The following is a 21,466-nucleotide window of genomic DNA, read 5'->3' as shown; positions in this document are numbered from 1 at the left end:
ATCAAAGCCCTTTTTTCTTCTTAGGCAGCTGGCTGGTAAAAACTTACTAGTACACCGATGCCTCAAAATATTTATGTAAATAAAGGCTATTACCTTTGAAATTGGTTTTAGTAGGAAAGTTTACATGAGAAAAAGACATAAACTGGGTTTTTTTTTTTTTTTTTTTCTGTGTTCTCAGGGATACGGAAAGACCGAAGAGGAGGGAGAATGTTGAAACACAAGCGCCAGAGAGATGATGGGGAGGGCAGGAATGAAGTGGGGTCCTCCGGAGATGTGAGGGCTTCCAGCCTTTGGCCAAGCCCGCTCTTGATTAAGCATGCTAAGAAGAACAGCCCAGCCTTGTCCCTGACAGCCGATCAGATGGTCAGTGCCTTGTTGGAGGCTGAGCCCCCCATAATCTATTCCGACTACGATCCTTCCAGACCCTTCAGTGAGGCTTCGATGATGGGCTTGCTGACCAACCTTGCTGACAGGGAGCTGGTTCACATGATCAACTGGGCAAAGAGGGTGCCAGGTAAGAACACTAAGCTCAACATTTATTTTGAGAGTCAATAACTACTCATGACCTGGTTGTGCTGGCATGGGAGAAGTAGGGAGAAACAACAGCTTGCTATCGAATTGGTTTCAAGGTTACTTCTGAATTTGTTCATTTTTACTATCAACATACTATCATTCTCCTGGAAATTAGGAGATAATGTTTTAAAATCAAAATCTAGAAGATTAAAGTCTTCCACCTGATATTTATTTATTTATTTTTGTTTGTTTGTTTGTTTTTGACATTATTTATTTTTAACCAAAGAATCTGGGATGGTCACAACATAATAAGTGCATGTACTATTATGTGTTCATACTATCAGAAGTTCTTAACACAGAATGACCCATGCACTACAGATTTGTAATACTGAGAACTTTTGTTCGAAGCACCTCAATTATTAATAGACAATTTTATCTTAAAATATTTTCTTTTAAGATCTTTATGGACTAAAGAGATAATAACAGGTGTCTTTACTGAATGCCAGTTATCTACTCAGCTGTTAACTCAATATTTTAGGAGAAAGGTAATACAAAGGAACCATAAATTAGGTTCTCATCCCTGAGAGGAGTTTGCAGAAAGAATCACTGGCTGAAGTAACACTTGGTCCTTCAGTTGGTTCTCTCAGAACTGGTGTTCCTTTAAAACTTGACTGTTGCTCTTGTTCAGGGAGAAGAACTCTAGTTATTATGGAAACAAGACTAGAAAATGACCTCCTACGTGCCCCAACATATCCAGTCAGGAGCTAACGTAGATGAACCAAGGCAAGAGGAAGTTACATCTTTTTTCTGGGCTTATAGATCAAATGAGTCATGGTTTTAGACAGAGATCGTTTTGTGTGGTTTCTTTTAATAGATGAAATTAATTATTACCTATGAAGCATGGGTTTTTTTTTTATTAAACTAAAGAAATGTAGAGTTTTGTACTTGTATTTCAGAGTTCACTGATTACAGACCAAGTGAACAAATATCTGGCCTTAGAGACTATTTCATGTATTTGCATCTGTTAACATATGAACTTGTGGTCCTTTGAATAAGGAGCCAGCAGTGTTTGATCCCAACTTGATAGAGGGCATCCATGTAGGGGGTGGAGATTGCATTAAATGGAGACATGAGGATTGACAGGCATATTTAGATTTTTAGGGTCAATCCAACTGGCAAGTAAAAAGTGTTGGCCATCTTCGAAATTAAGGGTTTTCTTGAGCACTTACCTAGCTTAGCATTCTCATGTGAAGCAGATCCATGTAAGCAGATATTGGAATTTAAATGTAACATGGTTATAAGCTTTGTCTTTATATTTGTTACTGCCTTTTTAAAAAATACTTTGGGAGAAGAGAAAAAACAAAACAAAACAAAACAAAAAATAGCCATGTACCTGAGAGCCAACTCTTGGTTGCTGTTAAGTTTTATTGTCCTATAAGGATATATTTTCCCTCTTGAAGTCTTGTCAGTATTAATTCCAAAGCACTGTCGTACACAAGTATATATTTTCATACTTATCTGTAGATTTCCATCATGACATTTTTATAATTATAAAAACTTGAAGGGCGTGTGAAATAACTGGAATGAAGTTCAAGTATATTAGCAGTGAATGAAGTATTCATGGCAATAATCTTCTAAATTTGGGAATGAAATGGAGACAGCAAGGGAAAGAAAATATGTCCATGCTTAGTTATCCCATTGTTAAACCCAGAACTAAACAAAATTTATGATAATGAGATTTATAGCAAAACCACTTGATTATATTAGATTAAAAGACCGAAATGATTCCAAAACCCCTGGACCAAACAATGTCTTATTACTTGATGGTTAAAAAAGAATTATAAAGGCAGAAATGAAATTGTGTGTACACCATTGAAATACAGCTGTTGTAAATCAAAAGCCTACTTGTCTGACCAAGCAGAATAATTTACGTGTGAATGGTGGGAGGAGCAGAGGGAAAGGAGAGAGAGAATCTCAGGCAGATTTGATCTCATGACCCTGAGATCATGACCTGAGCCAAAATGAAGGGTCGGATGCTTAACTGACTGAGCCACCCAGGTGCCCCTCGGTTAATCTTTAGATACTATCAATAGAACAGAAATTGTGAGTTGACTTCATTTTTAAAAACTTCAGTTTTAATGAGGTATAATTGACAAAATCATAAGATATTTAAAGTTGTGGCAATTTGGTATACGTAGGCTTTGTGAAAGGATCCCCTCCCATCTAGTTAATTAACATATCCATCACCTCACTTTTTTTTTTTTTTTTGGTGAGAACATTTAAGTTCTACTCTCAGCAAATTTTATATGATATAGTGTTATCAGTTATAGTCATCATGATTTATATTAGATCCTCAGACCTCTTTCATCTGGTCTGACAGTTTATATTCTTACCAACCTCTCCCTATCTGTCCCACCTGCCAAAGCCTGGCAACCACTTTTCTACTCTGTTTCTATGAGTTTGACATTTTTGTCTCCTTAGATTCCACATCTAAGTGCTATCATACAGTATTTATCTCTCTCTCTCTCTTTGGCTTATTTCACTTAACATAAGGCATTAAGGTCTATCCATGTTGTTACAAATAGGATTTCCTTTTTTCTCATGGCTGAATAATATTCCATTATATCTGGATCTCGGTTTGTCAGATCTTACTTGTTCACTTATCTGTTGATGGACACCTGGGTTGTTTCCCTATCTTGACTATTATGTATAATATTGCAGTGAACGTGGGAGTGCACATATCTCTTTGAAATCCTGCTTTCAATTCCTTTGGATATATGTCCAGAAATGGGATTGCTGGGTCATATGGTGGTTATTTTTTAAATTTTTTGAGGAACCTCTATACTGTTTTTCACAGTGGCTGCACCAGGTTACAGTCCCATCAACAGTATACAAGAATTTCTTTTTCTCCACATTCTCATCAACACTTATCTGTTGTCTTTTTGATGAAAGCCAGTCTAACAGGTGTGAGGTGATATCTCATTGTGGTTTTGATTTGTTGTTCCTTGATGATTAGTGATGTTGAGCATCTTTTTATATACCTGTTGGCCAATTTGTATGTCCTTTTTGGAAAAATGTCTATTCAGTCTTCTGCCCCATTTTTTTCTTTTAAGATAGAGCATGTATGCAAGTGTTGAGGGGGGAGGGGCAGAGGAAGAGGGAGAGAGAATCTTAAGCAGGCTCCATGCCCAGCGCAGAGCCTGATGCAGGGCTCGATCTCACAACCCTGAGATTATGGCCTGAACCAAAACCAAGAGTTGGATGCTTAATGGACTGAGTCACCCAGGGGCCCTCTCTGCCCATTTTTTAATCAGATTGTTTTTATTGCTTTTGAGATGTATGAGTTCTGTATATATTTTTTGATATTAACCCCTAATCAGGTATATGTTTTGCAGATATTTTATCTCATTTCATAGGTTGCCTTTTCACTGGGCTGTGCTAAAGTTATTTTTAGTTTGATATAGTCCCACTTGCTTATTTTTGCTTTTGTTGCCTTTGCTTTTGGTGTCTAATCCAAAAAAATCATTGCCAAGATTGATGTTAAGGAGCTCTTTCTCTTTTGTTTTCGTCTAGGAGTTTTATGGTTGCAGGTCTTACTTTCAAGTCCTTAATCCATTTTGAATTGATTTTTGTGCATGGTGTAGGATAGGGGTCTGATTTCATTCTTGTGCATGTGGCTGTCCAGTTTCCCATCACTTCTTATTGAAGAGACCATCTTTTCCTCATTGTATATTCTTAGCTCTTTTGTTGTAAATTAATTGACCACATATGCTTGGGTTTATTTCTGGATTTTCTGTTCTGTGTCATTGATCTATGTCATTGTTTTTATGCTAATACCATACTCTTTTGATTACTATGGCTTTGTAATATAGTTTAAAATCAGGGAGTGTGATGCTTATGCCTCCAGCTTTGCTTTCTTTCTTAAGATTACTTTGGCTACTCAGGGTCTTCATGGTTCCATAGGAATTTTAGGATTTTTTTTTCTATTTCTGTGAAAAATCTCATTGGAATTTTGCTAGAGAGTACACTGAATCTGTAGATGGCTTTGGGTAGTATAGACATCTTAATGGTACTTTTTTTTCCAATCTATGACCATGAGATATCTCTCACATTAAGTCTAGTGTGTTGTTTAAGACCAGTGTTTCTTTTTCTTTTCTTTTTTTTTTTTTAAGATTTTATTTATTTATTTGACAGAGAGAGAGATAGCGAGAGCAGGAACACAAGCAGGGGGAGTAGGAGAGAGAGAAGCAAGCTTCCCGCTGAGCAGGGAGCCCGATGTGGGGCTCGATCCCAGGACACTGGGATCATGACCCGAGCCGAAGGCAGACGCTTAACGACTGAGCCACCCAGGCACCAAAGCCCCATGTTTCTTTATTGAGTTTTTTGTCTGGGTGATCTATCCATTGTTGAAAATGGGATATTGAAGCCCTGTATTATTCTTGAATTGCTGTCTATGCCTCTCTTTAGGTCTGTTAATGCTTGCTTTATGTATTTAGGTTCTCCATTGTTGGGTGCATAAATATTTACAAATGCTTTACCCTCTTGCTGGATTGACCCCTTTATCATTATATAACGATTTTTAAAATCTTATTACAGTCTTTGCTTAAATTCTTGAATTTTATTTTGTATAACTACCCCTTCATTCTTTTGGTTTATATTTGCATGGAGTATCTTTTTCTATTCCTTCACTTTCAATCTTTTCGTGTCCTTAAACCTGAAGTGAGTCTCTTGTAGGCAGCATATAGTTGGATCTTGTTTTTTTATTCATTCAGGCACTTTATGTCTTTTAATTGGAGGATTCAGTTCATTTACATTTAAAGTAATTATGTTTTGTTAATTGTTTTTGTTTGTTTTGTTGTTTCTCTGTTTCTTCTCTTGCTCTCTTCTCTTGTGGTTTGATGATTCTAGCAGGGGTTTGCTTAGATTCCTTTCTTATTTTTTGTTTATCTACTATAGATTTTGCTTTGTAGCTACCATTAGGCTTACATGTAACAACTTGTATTTATAACATATATTAGTGATTTGTGACAAATTAAGTTTGAACACATTTTAAAACTCTATTTTTTTACTCTCCCCCCCATGTTTTATTTTTGAAGTCACAATTTGCATCTTTTTACCTTGGGCATCCATTACAAATAATTATAGTTATAGTTATTTTTACTACTTTTGTGTTTTAACCTTCCTACTAGATTTATAAGTGATTTATCCATCACCATGACAACATTAAAATATTCTGAATTTGACTCTATAGTTACCTTACCATTGAGATTTATACTTTCATACATTTTCCTATTACTAATTAGCATCCTTTTATTTTAGCTTGAAAAAGTACCTTTAACATTTCTAGTAAGGCTGGTCTAGTGGTGATGAAGTTCTTCAGCTTTCGCTTGTCTGGAAACTCTTGACTCTCCTTCAAAATTCTGAAGGACAACTTTGCTTGATAGAGTATTCTTAGTTGGTGTTTTTTTCTTTCAGCACTTTGAATATATTAGGCTGCTCTCTTTTGACCTGTGAAGTTTCTGCTGAAAAATATGCTGATGCTGATAGTGCTATCTGCTGATAGCCTTATCTGGTGGTAGCCTTCTGTGTAACAAGTTCTTTTTCTTTTACTGCTTTTAAGATTCTTTTGTCTTTAACTTTTGACACTTTAATTTTAATGTGTCTTGGTGTGGGTTTCTTTGGGTTCATCTTTTTTGTAACTCTTTGGGCTTCCTGGATCTGGATGTCTATTTCTTTCCCTAGGTTAAGGAAGTCTTCCACCATTATTTCTTTGAATGAGCTTTTTACCCCTTTCATTCTCTCTTCTCCTGGGACCCCTATAATATGGATGCTGGTTTTCTTGATGTTGTCCTATTAGTCCCTCATGTTATCTTTACTCTTTTTCATTATCCCCCCCTTTTAACTCCTCTGATTGGATGAATCCTCTATCATGTCTTTGAGTTTGTTGATCCTTTCTTCAGCTTGATCTAGTCTGATATTGAAAGTCTCTATTAAATTTTTCAGTGCAGTTATCATATTCTTCAGTTCTGTGATTTTTGTATGGTATTTTCTTATATTTCTTATCTCTTTGTTGACATTCTCACTTTGTTCATGTATTGTTCTGATTTTGGTGAGCATCTTTGTGATTATTTTGTACTCTTTATTAGGTAAAGCACTTACCTTCATTTCATTAGTCTCTTTCTGGAATCTTATCTTATTTCTTTTGTTTGGAACATATTCCTCTGTGTCTTCATTTTCCTTGACTCTGTTGGTTCCTGTGCATTAAATGAAATAGCTCCCTCTCCTAATCTTGTTGGAATGGTCTCATGTAGGAGATAAACTTTACTGTTCAGTCCAGCCTGAGCTCTTGATTGTCTCTCAAATTTTTGTGATTGTCTAGGCAGACTTCTTTGTTCTTAGTGGTTCCGAATAGTTGAAAGTTGTCAGTATCCCAAAGGGGAGGATCTCACTGAACACCTAGATTCAGGCTGATTGGTAGCTGGATCCTCAGATACCAGCTTTTAAAGGATACAAATATATCTCTTTCAGGGAATGATTGAGAGATGAGAGTTTCTGTTTGCTCCCTCTGTGCTGAGCCCTGGTTGATAGCCACTTAGGAACTATTTCTTTGTTTGCTACAAGCCTGTGGGATTGGCAAATATAAGCCCTACTGGCCAATAGAACCAGGTGATCAAAGGATGAGTTCCCTGGGCAGCAGCCACAAAAGTGTGTGTACAAGCTCCTTTCGGGGAGAGATAGGTAATTTTTGGAGCAGAGTTTAGGGAGAATGGTGTCTACTACTTCTCCAGTCTCTGAGGAGGATCACAGTCAGTCTCTAGATGATGCTAAATTAGAACTTGACCCACAGATAGCAGCTCTCAAAATATGCAAATAGACCTCTTTCAGACAAAGATGGGGAGATGTTTACTTTTTCTGTGCTGAACCCTGGGAAGATAGACAGTGAATCCTTGTGAGCCCATAAAGAAGTTTCTTTCTTTGCTATAGACTTATATTTCTCATGTATTTCAGAGACACCTGTTCTGGTGGAAGTCTTAAAAGCTGGACTGCTATATGTTGGGTCCAAATCTTTTGCTCCTCAGAGAGGGAGTTTTGAGTTCCCTCAACAAAACAAAGAGGCAACCCACGGAATGGGAGAAGATATTTGTAAATGACACTACAGACAAAGGGCTACCAAGATCTATAAAGAGCTCAAACTCAACACCAAAAAAGCAAATAATCAAGTCAAAAAATGGGCAGAAGACATGAACAGACACTTCTCCAAAGAAGACATACAAATGGCTAACAGACACATGAAAAAATGTTCATCATCATTAGCCATCAGGGAAATTCAAATCAAAACCACACTGAGATACCACCTTACACCAGTTAGAATGGCAAAAATTGACAAGGCAAGAAACAACAAATGTTGGAGAGGTTGTGGAGAAAGGGGAACCCTCTTACACTGTTGATGGGAGTGCAAGTTGGTACAGCCACTTTGGAAAACAGTGTGGAGGTGCCTCAAAAAGTTCAAAACAGAGCTACCCTATGACCCAGCAATTGCACTACTGGGTATTTACCCCAAAGACACAGATGTAGTGAAAAGAAGGGCCACATGCACCCCAATGTTCATAGCAGCAATGTCCGCAATAGCCAAACTGTGGAAAGAGCCGGGATGCCCTTCAACAGATGAATGGATAAAGAAGATGTGGTCCATATACACAATGGAATATTACTCAGCCATCAGAAAGGATGAATACCCAACTTTTACATCCACATGGATGGGACTGGAGGAGATTATGCTAAGTGAAATAAGTCAAGCAGAGAAAGTCAATTATCATATGGTTTCACTTATTTGTGAAACATAAGGAATAGCATGGAGGACTTTAGGAGAAGGAAGGGAAAAATGAAGGGGGGGAAATCAGAGGGGGAGATGAACCATGAGAGACTGTGGACTCTGAGAAACAAACTGAGGGTGTTAGAGGGGAGGAGGGTGGGGGGATGGGTTAGCCTGGTATGGGTATTAAGGAGGGCACATACTGCATGGAGCACTGGGTGTTATATGAAAACAATGAATTGTGGATCACTACATCAAAAACTAATGATGTATTGTATGGTGACTAACATAACATAATAAAATAAAATAAAAAAAAAATAGATTACCAAAAAAAAAAAAAAGAAGAAGAACAATGGTGTGTAATAGGACTCAGAAAGCATTTTGTGAACAAATAAATAGTCAACCAAAAAAAAAAAAAGAAAAAAAGAACTTATTTTTTTCCCTTTGCAATTTAAAAACAATAGCAAGAATGATAAAATCTACCTACCCAGCTCTGGCAAGGGATGCTTTTTTTTTTTTAAATAACGTGTTTATATCTTCTTTTTGATATCTAGCTATAGAAAAGGCTTTTCTCTTTATTGTTCATTCTGAAATTTGTTAATCTTAAAAAAAAAAAAAACCCTTTACATGATCTATCCATGGATAGAGATTTAGTTTTAAAGGGTTAGATTATTAAATCTTAATTTATTATTACTCTATACATGGTGAAAACTTGTTAGCAAGAATAATATTGTTTATCTAAAGGTCAAGAAAGGAAAAAAATGACTGTGAAGTTGTTATATTTTAAAAATCTGCATCACACATAATTGCATCATTGCCTAGTTGATTCTTAGTTTTGTGCTAATGAAGTACATTTAATTTTTTTCCCCTAGAACCTTGAATCACATAAAAAAATTGTTACTTTGATTTATTAAAAATTATGCCTTTTCCAAAATTCACTGTAATTATACATATCTCAAGGGCAATTTCATACTTCAAGTTCTAGTTCTATCTATTTAATGACTGTTTGGATAAATATCTGGTCCTGGGCTCTTTGTTTTCTTTTAAAAACTGATAACCAGAAACCTGACAGCCTCACTGACCACTGGGCACAAATCTGGGAAGGTGTGCTGAGACTGCTGGCCCAGGAAGAATAATAAAGGGAAAATGACAGTTGAGTTCAGTTTCATGGGAACCGTGCTACCTTAAGCACTTCCTCATTCTTTTGGTGGCAAAATAGGCAACCTTTTTCTTTCTCCTTTCCTTCCTCAGTCCCTGCCTACTCAATACTAAATGAATCCCCACTTCTTTCTCAGTCCCCGACTCCCCATCATTTTCTTTGTGTTCCCTTCTTGCTCAGTTTTGGCCCTGGGGGGAGAGGATCCACTTTTTTTGGACATGCCTCCCACTGGCTACAAGCTCTGTTTCTTAGAAACTTCTTGTGTTGTCTTGAGGGTGTGTGGTTGTCTCAGCCATTCCAGGGCTCGAGGCTTCTCCTGCTCCTGTGTTCACCACGAATCCAGTAATTAGCTTCCCTGACTCTAATACTCGTCCTCATCATTCAGATCAGCAGTGATGCACAGGAAATGCTTATTGAATGAATGAGTAAATGAATGAATAAAGGGTGTTTTTTTGCAACTTCTGATTTTAAGAAATCTCTGAGCGCTGTTAGAACTCAATTTTTCCATAAAGAAGTGATCTTTAAGTCTGTGGTGTTATTCTCTTTTACCTCTCTTCAGAATCTACCTGCTGTTCTAATATCTCTCTAGCAGCTGCCTTAGCGAGATTCATTTCCAACCTCTCTTTTGTAAGGGGCAGAGCAATATTCGGAGGAATGTACAGAGCTTGAGCTCTGAGGACTTTAACAGGCGTCAGTTGGCTTGCAGCAAGTTAGTTTCACTTAGTTTATGTAATTTAAAACTTAGAATGGGTAGGGACAAGGGGGCAAGGAGAGGGCACAATACCTCAATGTGGGAACTGGGAGCATCTTCAATGAACACATTCTATTCTGGGAGGTTCTTGTGGATTCCAGGGCCTTGGCTATCCTATGTAGTGCTCTGAGACCCAACCTGTAATCAGACCTGTGGACCCTGCTCTCAGGCTGTCCTAATGTCCCAGCCTGTTTTGGCATGGCATGGCGATGAAAAATAACATGACATGGAAGGATGGTGACATCCTGGAGAGGTGACAGATGCATATATTTCAGGGTAGATTTGTGGTTTAGATTTACAACCATTCTATAAATAAGAGCCTTGGGACTGGGTTAGAATTACCCTAGCATGAATGGTGGCAGCCCCTCTGGGCTGGCAATGGAATGCAGAGCTTTCTTTGGAGTGTTCCACGTCCAAGTCAGCCCAGCTCGGCTTTTCACTACTCCTGTGGGAGCTCTGGTTGAAGCCCAAGGAAAGCAGCTGCTTACTAGATTTGTCTTTCACATGAAACTTTGAAGCCCCATAGATGCTCGGTGGCCCAGAAGCCTTTCACCTTTAAAATCCTTTTCTCCTCTTGAGAGTGTTTGAGGAAAATGCCGCATTTGGGCCTCTTTGCCCCACCCTACCCAGGGTTCTTTCACAGTGAGTGTGGGTCAGGGCCTCACCATTTGCATGTTTATCTTGAGCTGGGTGATGTGTGGTGCTGGGTGTCCCCAGGCCACCCTGTGGGAAATGCTGGCCTGTGGCTCTGCTACTTCCAGGGGGACCTGGCGTGGAGAATGTCAGTTTTTTGGTCACTGTTTAGATGTATTACTATTAAAGTGTGTTGAAGTAGATTGAACTGTGCTCCCCCAAAAAGATACATTGAAATTCTAATGCTTCGTACTTCGGAAGTGATCTTATTTGGAAATAGGGTCTTCAAGTGCAAATGAAGTCATTGGGGGTGGGCCCTGATCCGTATAAAAAGGGGAAATTTGGATGTAGAGATAGAAATGCCCTGGAAGGAAGATGATATAAAGCCTCACAGGAAGAAGAACGGCCATGTGATTAGAGCCATGTACCTCGAAGGCCAGGAACGCCAAAGATGCCAGCAAACACCAGACGCTAGACAGGACAAGGAAGGATCCTCCCCCAGAGTCTTCAGAGAGAGCCTGGTCTTACTGACACCTTGACCTCAGACCTCTAGCCTCCAGAACTATGCGGCAATAAATTTCTGTTGTTTTAAGGCACTCTTTTTTTTTTTTTTGTACTTTGTATGACAGCCCTAGGAAACTGTTACACATTGTATTAAAAAGCAAAAGGTGCCTGTATTTTTGAGGCAAAAGAAATAAGGAGCTTTTGATTTAAAGAGGAATGTTTGGCTCACCTGGTGTAGGCCTGGCTAATCATTTACTCTTTTTTGCCCGCCCAAGTGGTTCACTGAACTTCGGGCTTTGAAGTTGATTTAGGATTTTAACAGTTCCATGAATCTACCTGGCAAATACCTTTAAGAAAATTTTAACCCACAGAAGAATGTTTTAATCTGGTACCTTAATGGTTTCCCTTTTTACATCCATATCTTTGATCCATTTGAGTGTGTCCTAGTGTACAGATGAGAATCATTGTTCCAGAATCATTTTTCTACAAACAGCTGCACAGTTGTATCAATTCCACTTATTGAACAGCTTCCTACAGAAGTATTTTTAAGACTTCCTTTACAGTTGACCTTCCAAGTTGACTATTGTTAGAGTTTTTAGAGTAAGTAGATACTGGTTTATGTGTTTGGTTATTTTTCCCAATTCTGAAATCAAAAAGAAAAAAAAAAATAAGCTATCCAGTCAGAAGTTACATGTTTTGCTTAACTTACAATAACTGAATAAATATAGTGTGAATGAGTCTGTCCTGTGTCAATATATTTCATAATTTTCCATTAATCTTAGAAATAAGGGCAAAAGTTCATGAGGCTTGATATGTTTAGAAAAGCCCAGCGCCAAGAAGAGTTACTGTTCAATGTTCATAGGACAGAAAAACTGTTCCCCGGGAGAGAAGAAGAAGGAGATATACCAGGCTTTCCTTCTCTCTTTTCCCATCTGTTGTAGGTGTCTCCCAATACTCTAGTACTTGGTCCTGGGTGCCACGGCTGCTTTTCACCAACTTGAAAAGTTACTCCCCTCAGAGCTTCACCTGTTAGTTTGTAGATTCCTGATATCCAGATTTCTTTCTGTAGGTCGCAACACCGAAACATTCAGCTCCCACAGGCCACCAGTTCAATGTCATGCTTCCACCAACATATCTGAACCCAAACGTGCCATTTTCCTTTTCTTCCCTTTATAGCAAACTCATTTGCTTCTCCTGTTCCTTGGCATTTCTGCAAAAAGCTCCACTCTTCTTTATCTGACGTTGGAATCATCTTTGTGTCTGGCTGTTCTTCACCATGTACTATCAGTTCTTTCTCTCCAACATTTCTAGATTTTGACTTTGTTTTTGTCCCACTGTCACTAGCCTGGCCCACATCCTTCTTGTTTTCCAAGACTGAATTACTATAATATCCTCCTAACTGGTCTTTTTGGCTCCAACCTCTCCTCCCTTCAACTCATCCCGCTCATCACTGCCAGAGTAATTTCTGTAAATCGTCATTTCAGAATGCTTCACTCCCTGCATTTGTTTCCAAACTGGGTGGCTGAAAACAACAGAAATGTATGGTGCTGGAGGCTGGATGTCTAAAATCAAGGTATCAACAGGGCCATGCTATCTCTGAAGACTCTGTGGGAGGATCCTTCCCTGCCTCATTCAAGCTTCCGGAGCCTGCTGGCAATCCTTGGCGTTCCTTGGCTTGCAGATGCATTTCTCTACTCTCTGCCTCTGTCGTCACACGATGCTCTCCCTGTAACGTCTGTGTCCGAATTTTCCTCCTACAAGGACACCAGTTATATTAGATTTAGGGTCCACCCTAATCCAATATGACCTCATCTTACCCGGTTACATCTGCAAAGACCCTCTTTTCAAATAAGATCACATTTACAGGTTCTGAGTGGATATGAATTTGGGGGGAGATAACTATTCAATTAAAAATTTGGTAGTGGACTTGATTGTCTAACTTAGTAATGGCTTTAACGATAAATGATAGTGTCCCTTGAAGCCTAGAATATAGAATTTGACTTTGCCTCAGGTCACCTAACCTGAGGTTAGCCTTATTAGAGTAGAAAAACTCTTAACCAACTGGTACTCTCCCATCTTATTTGTGCTCTACTTTCCAGCATGATCTCCTGGCCCCATTCTCTGCTGGCTATTCTCCCCTTCACATAGTGTGTTCATTTTATTTATTTATTTTTTTGCTTGAATTCCTGCATCTCCCTCACTCTGTTTCAATTCTATGTTCATTTTTTCCCCTGAAGGGACACCTCAACTTCTACTTACTTTCTGAAACTTCCCACTACTTTAGCCAACATAATCATGGACTGAGTTTGCTGGGGTGGGACAACCAGTCCATGGTCCAGAGTATCTTGTCAGATGTATATTGCTGAACTAAATCAGCTGGGGTCTAAAATACAGCAGCAGCTCTTAAACTATAGTCTTATTTCACTAATAGTAGATTTGTTGCTGGATGATTCATTTATACTGTGGTTGGATTTCTTCTTTTAAATGGAAAGATGGATAGTTTTTATTGGCTGGGTATCTATTTTTGTCTAGGGGACTTTGTCAAGGGAAAAGTATTTCTAGAATCCGAGTTTGACTTGCTTAAGCCATGAACTTGTTTTTTAAAAGTTGTGTATGTGAAAAATGAGTTTATACTAGATGAATCATATTCTAACTGTAGTGTGTGTTTCATTTAAATAAAATCTACTGTAGATACTCATGTGAAGTGAGCATTCCTTTGACAAAACAAATGTTCTCCTTTCCATGGGAATATGATTCTTCACAAATTGAGATTTCTTAACACGATGACCATTTTGGATGGATTTTGTATAGCTGCCTTCTCAGAAAGACACTGAAACTGTATGGCTTCTCCAAGATACGTGTGGTCGACTTTCTGGAATGACTACACTTGACCTTTCAGCATCACCAATTCTATAATCTGGATTTAATACCCCAAACAGTGGTATATTTATACCCCCTGTGGGCTTAGCTCTTGTGTGTCCAAAGCATCAACATGGCCAAGCTGAAGTTTCAATTTCCCTGCTTTCCAGTGGAGGGTACACCTCAGTGATGTAAGATGTTAGTTTTCTTTACGGGGTTGAAGAACAGGGAACTGCAAAAGGTAGAGAAAACCAGCATTGGCCCTCATGAGATCTAAGTTTATGAGGAGCCGTAAAAAACAATGGGAACCTTGGAAACATTCTCAGTAGTGTAGAATGAAAAAAATTCACCTTTCCCCCCATACATTTCTCTATCTGATCAATAATTTTTAGAGAAACCTCAATAAATAGAGTTGAAATTTGTTTCAGACAAATTGCAGGAACCAGAGAGCTCTAATCAATAGGTTTACACTGTAGTCTTTATATTAGACTGTTGTTCAGACAGTTTATTTTTGGCACAATTATTACTTCCTTCTCCTCACCCCACCCCCTAGCTCTCAAATACTCATGTGTTAAGCATTTTTCTTGCTATTGTGAAAATAAATCCACCACTTCCAGCGAGTGGTTAAACACTGAAGCGATTGGGAAGTGTTAGTACTTGACTAGATAGAATATAGCTGCCTTCCTCTTGTCTCAATCAAATACTTTATTTCCCAGAGAAGACAGTATAACTGTTCTCTTAAGGTGACTCATAGCTGAAAGGTAATAGTCATTCATTAGGGAAACAGATGCCTGCTCCCTACCCCTGCAGTCACACAGAGGGTAAAAATGAGAAAATTTTATGGCTTGTGGTATTTTAACATTAACAGTAAGGTAGATACACCCTTGGAGTTGTTTATGTTTAATTTTTAAACTCACCTGAGTCACCATAAGCTGCTTGGTGTTCAGTTCTTCTTCAAAAGGATATGTGACAGAATTAACTGTTCCTGGTTGGGAACCCCTAGTTCCAGGGAATCTTAGGATTTCAATTCCGTTGCCTTGGTTACTAAACTGTTCTATGCAGTTTGCTCAACTTTGAATGGGTACTTCTCTTAGGAACATTATCCCTTGTAAGTAAATTGCTCGAGGTGTGAAAATATAAGTTCCGTTTAAAAATTCTTGAGTCAGGTTCACCGTGATGTAGTTAAAAAAAAAAAAATGGCCTTGTTCTCTTGGTCTAGGATTTATCACTAAGTTGCTCGCAAAGCCCCTAACACAATGACATGAAAAATAAGAAGTGTAATTGCTAAATAAAGGTGACATTTAATAAAATGGTGGCAGTGCCCTTCTCCAGAGGAAATTAAGTTTCTCTTTGTAGTATAGCATGTGTTTATTGTGTGACCATTTCATAAACATGAAATCTAATAAAGTGGTGGGCAGTTTCCTTCTCTGAAGGGGATTAAAAGTGTCTCTTCATGGAATAGCATGTCACGTAATGACATTGGTTTTTTTACCTGGTCAAGATATTTGCCAAAATTTGCTTAGGGCATTTGAAATGCATATTTGAAAACTAGTGGATAAATGCTGTGAATTTTAAAACTCATTCTCATTCAAGGCCTTGAGCTGTGGAGGAATATTTTCCAAGGCAGGCATTCAAGTTGTGTCTGCCAGTGTTTTTCTTCTTGTATCAATAAGGCAGAAAATGGGATATAAACAGATCTGTTTTTTCTGTACTACTGTGCACAATTCAGAGATGTAAGCTGAAAAAAAGCATATTGGCCTTTCCTGAGTAGATCTTAAAATTCCCCAAACTGATCCAGAACAATGCTGTCTTTATATTGGGTCTGTGGGATTAGAAGGCTCCACTGAAATTGGCTGTAAAAGGCTTCAAATTTAAAAGGTTTATACATATATATAGATGTATAATCAGTCAATTAGTGTCTGATAAATGTGTGTCAGAACACGTGACTCCCCATCTCATGAAATCAGAAAGGCTTAACTTAAATATCTTTCATTTTCTTGCCTACTGAGTAGCAGACCACTTTGACAGAATCTTTATTGTCAAAGTGATTGTCAAAACTGGAAAGTGTTTATTATTGGCCTAGTTAACCAGTTTCTGATTTGTCTTGACTATTGTTAATAAACGGAACTTAAGAATGTATACCAGGAGCCATAGTTTTAAGAGGGAGGAATAGTCTGGAGATGGATAGTAATGATGGTTGCATAACAATGTGAATGAACTTAATGCCGCTGAACTGAACACTTAAACATAGTTAAGATGCTAAATTTGATGTTACGTATACTTTCCCATAATAAAAAAGGAGGTATAATACTTTATGTAAGATACACAAAAAGGAAACAGGCATTGCATGGCAAAAAAAGTAATAGATAAAAACGATACTAAATTCAGTGGTCATTTCTCTTATCCAGAACTTTAAATTTGATTTTTAGTTAAGACTGTAAACATAGTGCAAGAGGGTAAATTGATCAAGCCATGAAGTGGGGTGGGATAATGAAATTATGGTATGCCTTAGGCTCCTACAGAGTCTTTTGTAATAACAACACAAAACCAGTTTTATTCATTTAATAATAATGAGTTCCTTGCATGTGCTAGGTACTATTCTATGTATAGGGATATCCTGGAGAACAAAACTGACACAATTCCTGCCTTCAAGGAACTTCCATTCTACCATGCTAGTTATTCCACGAGGAATGTGAACACTGTTGTAATGGTTTGCCCATCTTACACATGAAGGAGTAGAAGCAGAGCTGACTAGCAAATTTATCTGTTACAAATAGTAGCGGACTGTGGCAGGTACTGCTCTAAGCATTTTACCTGTATTAACTCAGTTTTTATTGCTTTTATTATCCTAATTTTATGGATGAGGAAACAGGCATAGAGAGGTAAATAATAGAGTTTTGAAACAATTTCAATTCTAGAACACTTACCTGTGTGAAACTCTTAGAATAGGGTAAAAAAAGTGATGGCACAAATGTAAAGAGTTGTACCATTTTAGCATTATTTGATTTTTTTAGAAAACCTTCTTTCCAGCCCCCCTCTTGCCGTATGACATAGACATCATCAAGAGGGTCTGTATATTAAGTGATTTAAAAATGCGACCACTATCTTTGGATGACCCTGGCCTATAATAAGCATCCAATAAATACTAGCTATTGCTGTAGTTGTTGGTTTGAAGTTGTTTGAGATAATTAATTTTGAGTCTAATTTTTAAGACTGTTATGTAACTATTCAATAAAATCATGAGATGACCTGGCATTTTCAAAACTAGGCTAGAAACCAGTTTTCTAAACGCATTTTTAATATTCAGCACATGTACTTCTTTTTACTTGTGTTATTAAATCTGTCTTCATGCTTTTATGTCTTTTTTTCCAAATAATCTTAATTGCCACTAACCAAAACTAATTGAGATTTGATTATTGTTTCTTTGCTTTTGTTTTGTTTTTATAAACAACGTTTATATTCCTGAGGTATATCAGCTCCTGCCAATTTTCTGAGTTATTATAACTAGAGATTTTGTCTACATTTGGAAGTTTTAAGCTATCCTATAAGCTTAAAATATTTATACACACAAATATTTAAATGAAATGGGAAAGAATATAGGGGTAAGAAATCATATATACTGTAGAGGAAGTCCTATTTCAAATATAAGTGTTTTAGGATTAGAATGAACCACCTGTTATAACAGACAACACCAAAATAATAGTGGCTTAGACAAAGCTTATTTTTCTCTCATATAAAATAAACCTGGATTTCTTTACTAGTAGCACAGCAGTTCTGCAGTCAAAACGACCCAAGCTCCTTCTGACGTTTTATTCCCTGTCCCAGCTCTAGGCTTCTATTTTCAAAGTCAACTCCTGGTCCTTTGGGGCTGCTGGAGCTCCAGCAGTCACAGCTGCATTACAGAAAGTGCAAGAGGGGAAAGTCAGTAGGGACATGCTTGGCTGAAACAGCTTCCTCTAAGCAGACTTCTGGGAGGTTTTACTCAGCACTTTCTCTTATATCCCATTGGTCAGAACTTAGGCTCCATCTAGCTGCAAAAGACATTGGGAAATAGAGTCTTTAAACTATGTGCATTATATTTGGAATAAAACCTGAGGTCTATTAAGAATAATAATAAGAGTCGAATGCATATCTGGTGGGCAAAGAGCAGTCCCTCTGTAAGAATAAGCGTCAAATCATAATTTGAATATTAGATATCCTCTTTAATAAATATTCTGACTTACTGAATGTCAACATATATCATAGATCATCATTTTAAGAAGGAATCAGAACATCAAAACCCAAAATTCACGTGAAAGCCATATTAGAAAAAAAAAAAAAGCTACCATCTATTGAGTGTATTGTCAAGTGTCGTGTGAAATATCTTCACATCCTTATGAGTTAGATACTATCATTGTGGCCATTTTACAGATAAAGCAACAGAGGCATCAAAATGATAAGTAGCCTTCCCAAATGTGGCATGAACTAAGGAAGTGGCAGAGAACTGCTCAGTCTGGTTCCTCACCGTGTGCCCTCGAGGTTGTTGCATGATGCCGCTTCATTTTGTAACTCAGGAAGTATTTCAGGATGTTACAGTTGGTCATAATGCGCATCAATTACCATTTTATGGTCTTGTTAAAAATTCGGGCCAAACTATTTGACCGTTGGGATTCTGTATACATACTGTACTGTGTGCATATGTTTTTTAAATGTATGCTGTAGATCAGATTACACACACACATTTAACTCAGTGCAGTTCTGATACTGACGGAAACTTTTCTATAGGTGAGAGGATGGATGTGTTCTGAGCACAAGTGGTGAACAAATATTACATACTTGTTTTCAGAAAACACCACTATGCTGCATCCCAGAACCCAGCATCAGGGCCATGGAGAGCTAATAGCCTCAATGACCTGAAGTTTTTGCGACACTTCTGCTTTTGCCCTTCTTTGTGATTAAAAGATGATAAATTTGAAGTGGTGTCCTACTGCTTCCATTGGAAGAGACAGAGTTTCTGTGTGTGTGCATGTATGTGTGGTTAAAGAGAGAAGTTCCGTGCATCTGCAGGGGGTGCTGCCTTTAGCGAGGAGAACGGGGTGGAGTAGAGAGGAGACTGGGAAGGGGAAGGGTTTATAGGGCCAGGTTTGGCATCATTTGGAGACTTCAGAATCAGTCACCTAATTATGTAAATATTTACACACCACAGTGTATGAACCGGTCATCTTAGAACTGAAACGTTTAGTGGGAAATTCCCCCCTTCAACCCTCACCTTTTTGGATTGTAGAGCTTGGCTTGTTTCTTCTATCTTTGTTTGAATCATTCCATTAATCAACGTTAGTGAGAGATCACTTAGTCATCTGTGAAAGCATAAACTCTTAATTGTTAAAAATCACTGGTGCGGCACACATCTTTCTCAGGAGCTAACTCAAATGCTGATTTTCTCATGAGTTTTTCTTAAAAAAAAAAAAAAAAGTTTCTTAGGCTAAATAATCACAGCATTTGTCCTTGTGTCCCCCCTCCTTCCTAATCTTACCTTTCTCAGTCTCTATATTCCCACATGTCTCCATCTTGTGTCCCCATGGCAATGTTGTGCTGTGGATTGCTCCTATCTAGCCACCAGCTTTTGAGTGACCTACAATGCTGAGAGGTTGCAAACCTGGGCTGGGGGAATTCCTGGCACGGGGGTGGTGGATCTGAGACCCATGAACCCAGGGGACTTGACACATTATTGCAATGTGTCTCAATGGTTTTTTTTTTTTTTTTTAAAGATTTTATTTATTTATTTGGGAGAGAGAGCACAAGCAGGGGGAGCAGCAGAGGGAGAGGGGGAAGCAGGCTCCCCACTGAGCCTGGAGCCCCACGTGGGGCTCCATCCCAGGACTCCTGGGATCATGACCTGAGCCAAAGGCAGACACTTAACCAACTGAGTCATCCAGGTCCCCCTCAACCTTGACTCCCCCAAATTGAAAAATCTAATCTAATCTAATCTAATCTAATCTAATCTAATCTAATCATCTAATGAGAACAGTAGAATACTAAGGAATAAGATTTTGTTAGATACTTGGGCTTTAGAAGACCACAAACCATTGTAATATGTAGGATTTCTTGATCCTCCAAAACTAAGTTTTGCCCCTCTGAGATGGTAATTGCCCTGATGAAATGCATTAATATAAGAAGTCCACTACTCTGTATGAGCACAACAATACATCTTACACATGTGTGAACAAACCCATGGAGACAGTAGATTGTAAGTTCTTTCAGGGCAGATTGTTACTATCCTCAGTTTTTAGAACAGTACCTGGAACATAGTTGGTGCTTATTAAATATTTGATGACATTGCATGATGATATTTTATTAATACAAATTCATTTCCTGGGCTCATGGAACAAGGAAAAAATAAAAATTCAGTCTAAGCATTATTGATCTTAGTATTTTTTTGGTTATTATGTGCTTTCTCAATCAACCATCTCTAAAAGGATATTAACTTATATGTGTATGTTGGGGATAGGTCCTCAGACTTTTCTGATGTTCAGATGGAGTCTCTGCACTTAAAAAAATGGGAAAAACACCTCCCTAATGAGCTCATAGTATGGTTGGAAATGGCAGCCATGATTCACTGCTTTGTTATACCTTAAGCTAGAGCTGATAAGAGTTTGCTGATGGATTGGGTATTGAGTGTGAAAAACAGCATCAGGGATGACTCCAGTTATTTTCATCTGATCAACTAGAAGGTGGAGTTGTCAACAATTGATACAGGAAAATCTACAGGTAGAAGACATTTTCTTGGGGGAAATCAGTTCAGTTTTGGACATGTGGAGTTTGAGATGTTCTCAGACAATCCAAGTAGAGATGTCTGGGATTGGGGAGTGGGTCTGGACTTGTTAAAATGTTATGAGTCCTCAGTGCAGAGATGATGAATGAAATCTCCAGGGGAGTGCGTATAAAGAGAAAAGAGGAGACCAGAGTTTTCATATTCCTTTTTCCCTATATATCTATTATATTTTTAGATTATGCCACTTTTTCTTAACATGTAGAATTTTTCAAACATCTGAGAAAAATGGAGAAATGCTATATAATTCCCTCATACACACTTGTATGTGTATGTGTGAGTTTTTAAAAAGAAAACCTTTATTTTTTGCATCCATAATATTAATACCTCAGTGTATATCCTTACCAGAGAAGGACTTTTAAAAATATGGTCCCATACATAACAATATTTAACAGTAAAATGAATAATTTAATATTAAGTTCCTAT

General features: G+C 37.9%; 1 protein-coding gene across 3 annotated transcripts in view; it reads left to right on the top strand.

The window, feature by feature from the left end:
* ESR1 (estrogen receptor 1) overlaps nucleotides 1-21,466 on the top strand; it is a 361,147-nt gene that overhangs the window by 205,826 nt on the left and 133,855 nt on the right. For 2 of the 3 annotated variants that reach the window (XM_036072959.2, XM_078054567.1), the window contains one exon: nucleotides 179-514. The exons of the other annotated variant lie outside the window; for it this stretch is intronic. In XM_036072959.2, the coding sequence (XP_035928852.1) occupies nucleotides 179-514 (336 nt within the window). The remainder of the gene's footprint in view (nucleotides 1-178; nucleotides 515-21,466) is intronic. 3 annotated transcript variants of the gene reach the window in all.

This window comes from Halichoerus grypus, chromosome 9 (assembly GCF_964656455.1).
Source record: "Halichoerus grypus chromosome 9, mHalGry1.hap1.1, whole genome shotgun sequence".
NCBI classification, from domain to species: domain Eukaryota; kingdom Metazoa; phylum Chordata; class Mammalia; order Carnivora; family Phocidae; genus Halichoerus; species Halichoerus grypus.
The sequence above is the reverse complement of the archived record's forward strand: the minus strand, read 5'-3'. Positions and strand labels throughout refer to the sequence as shown.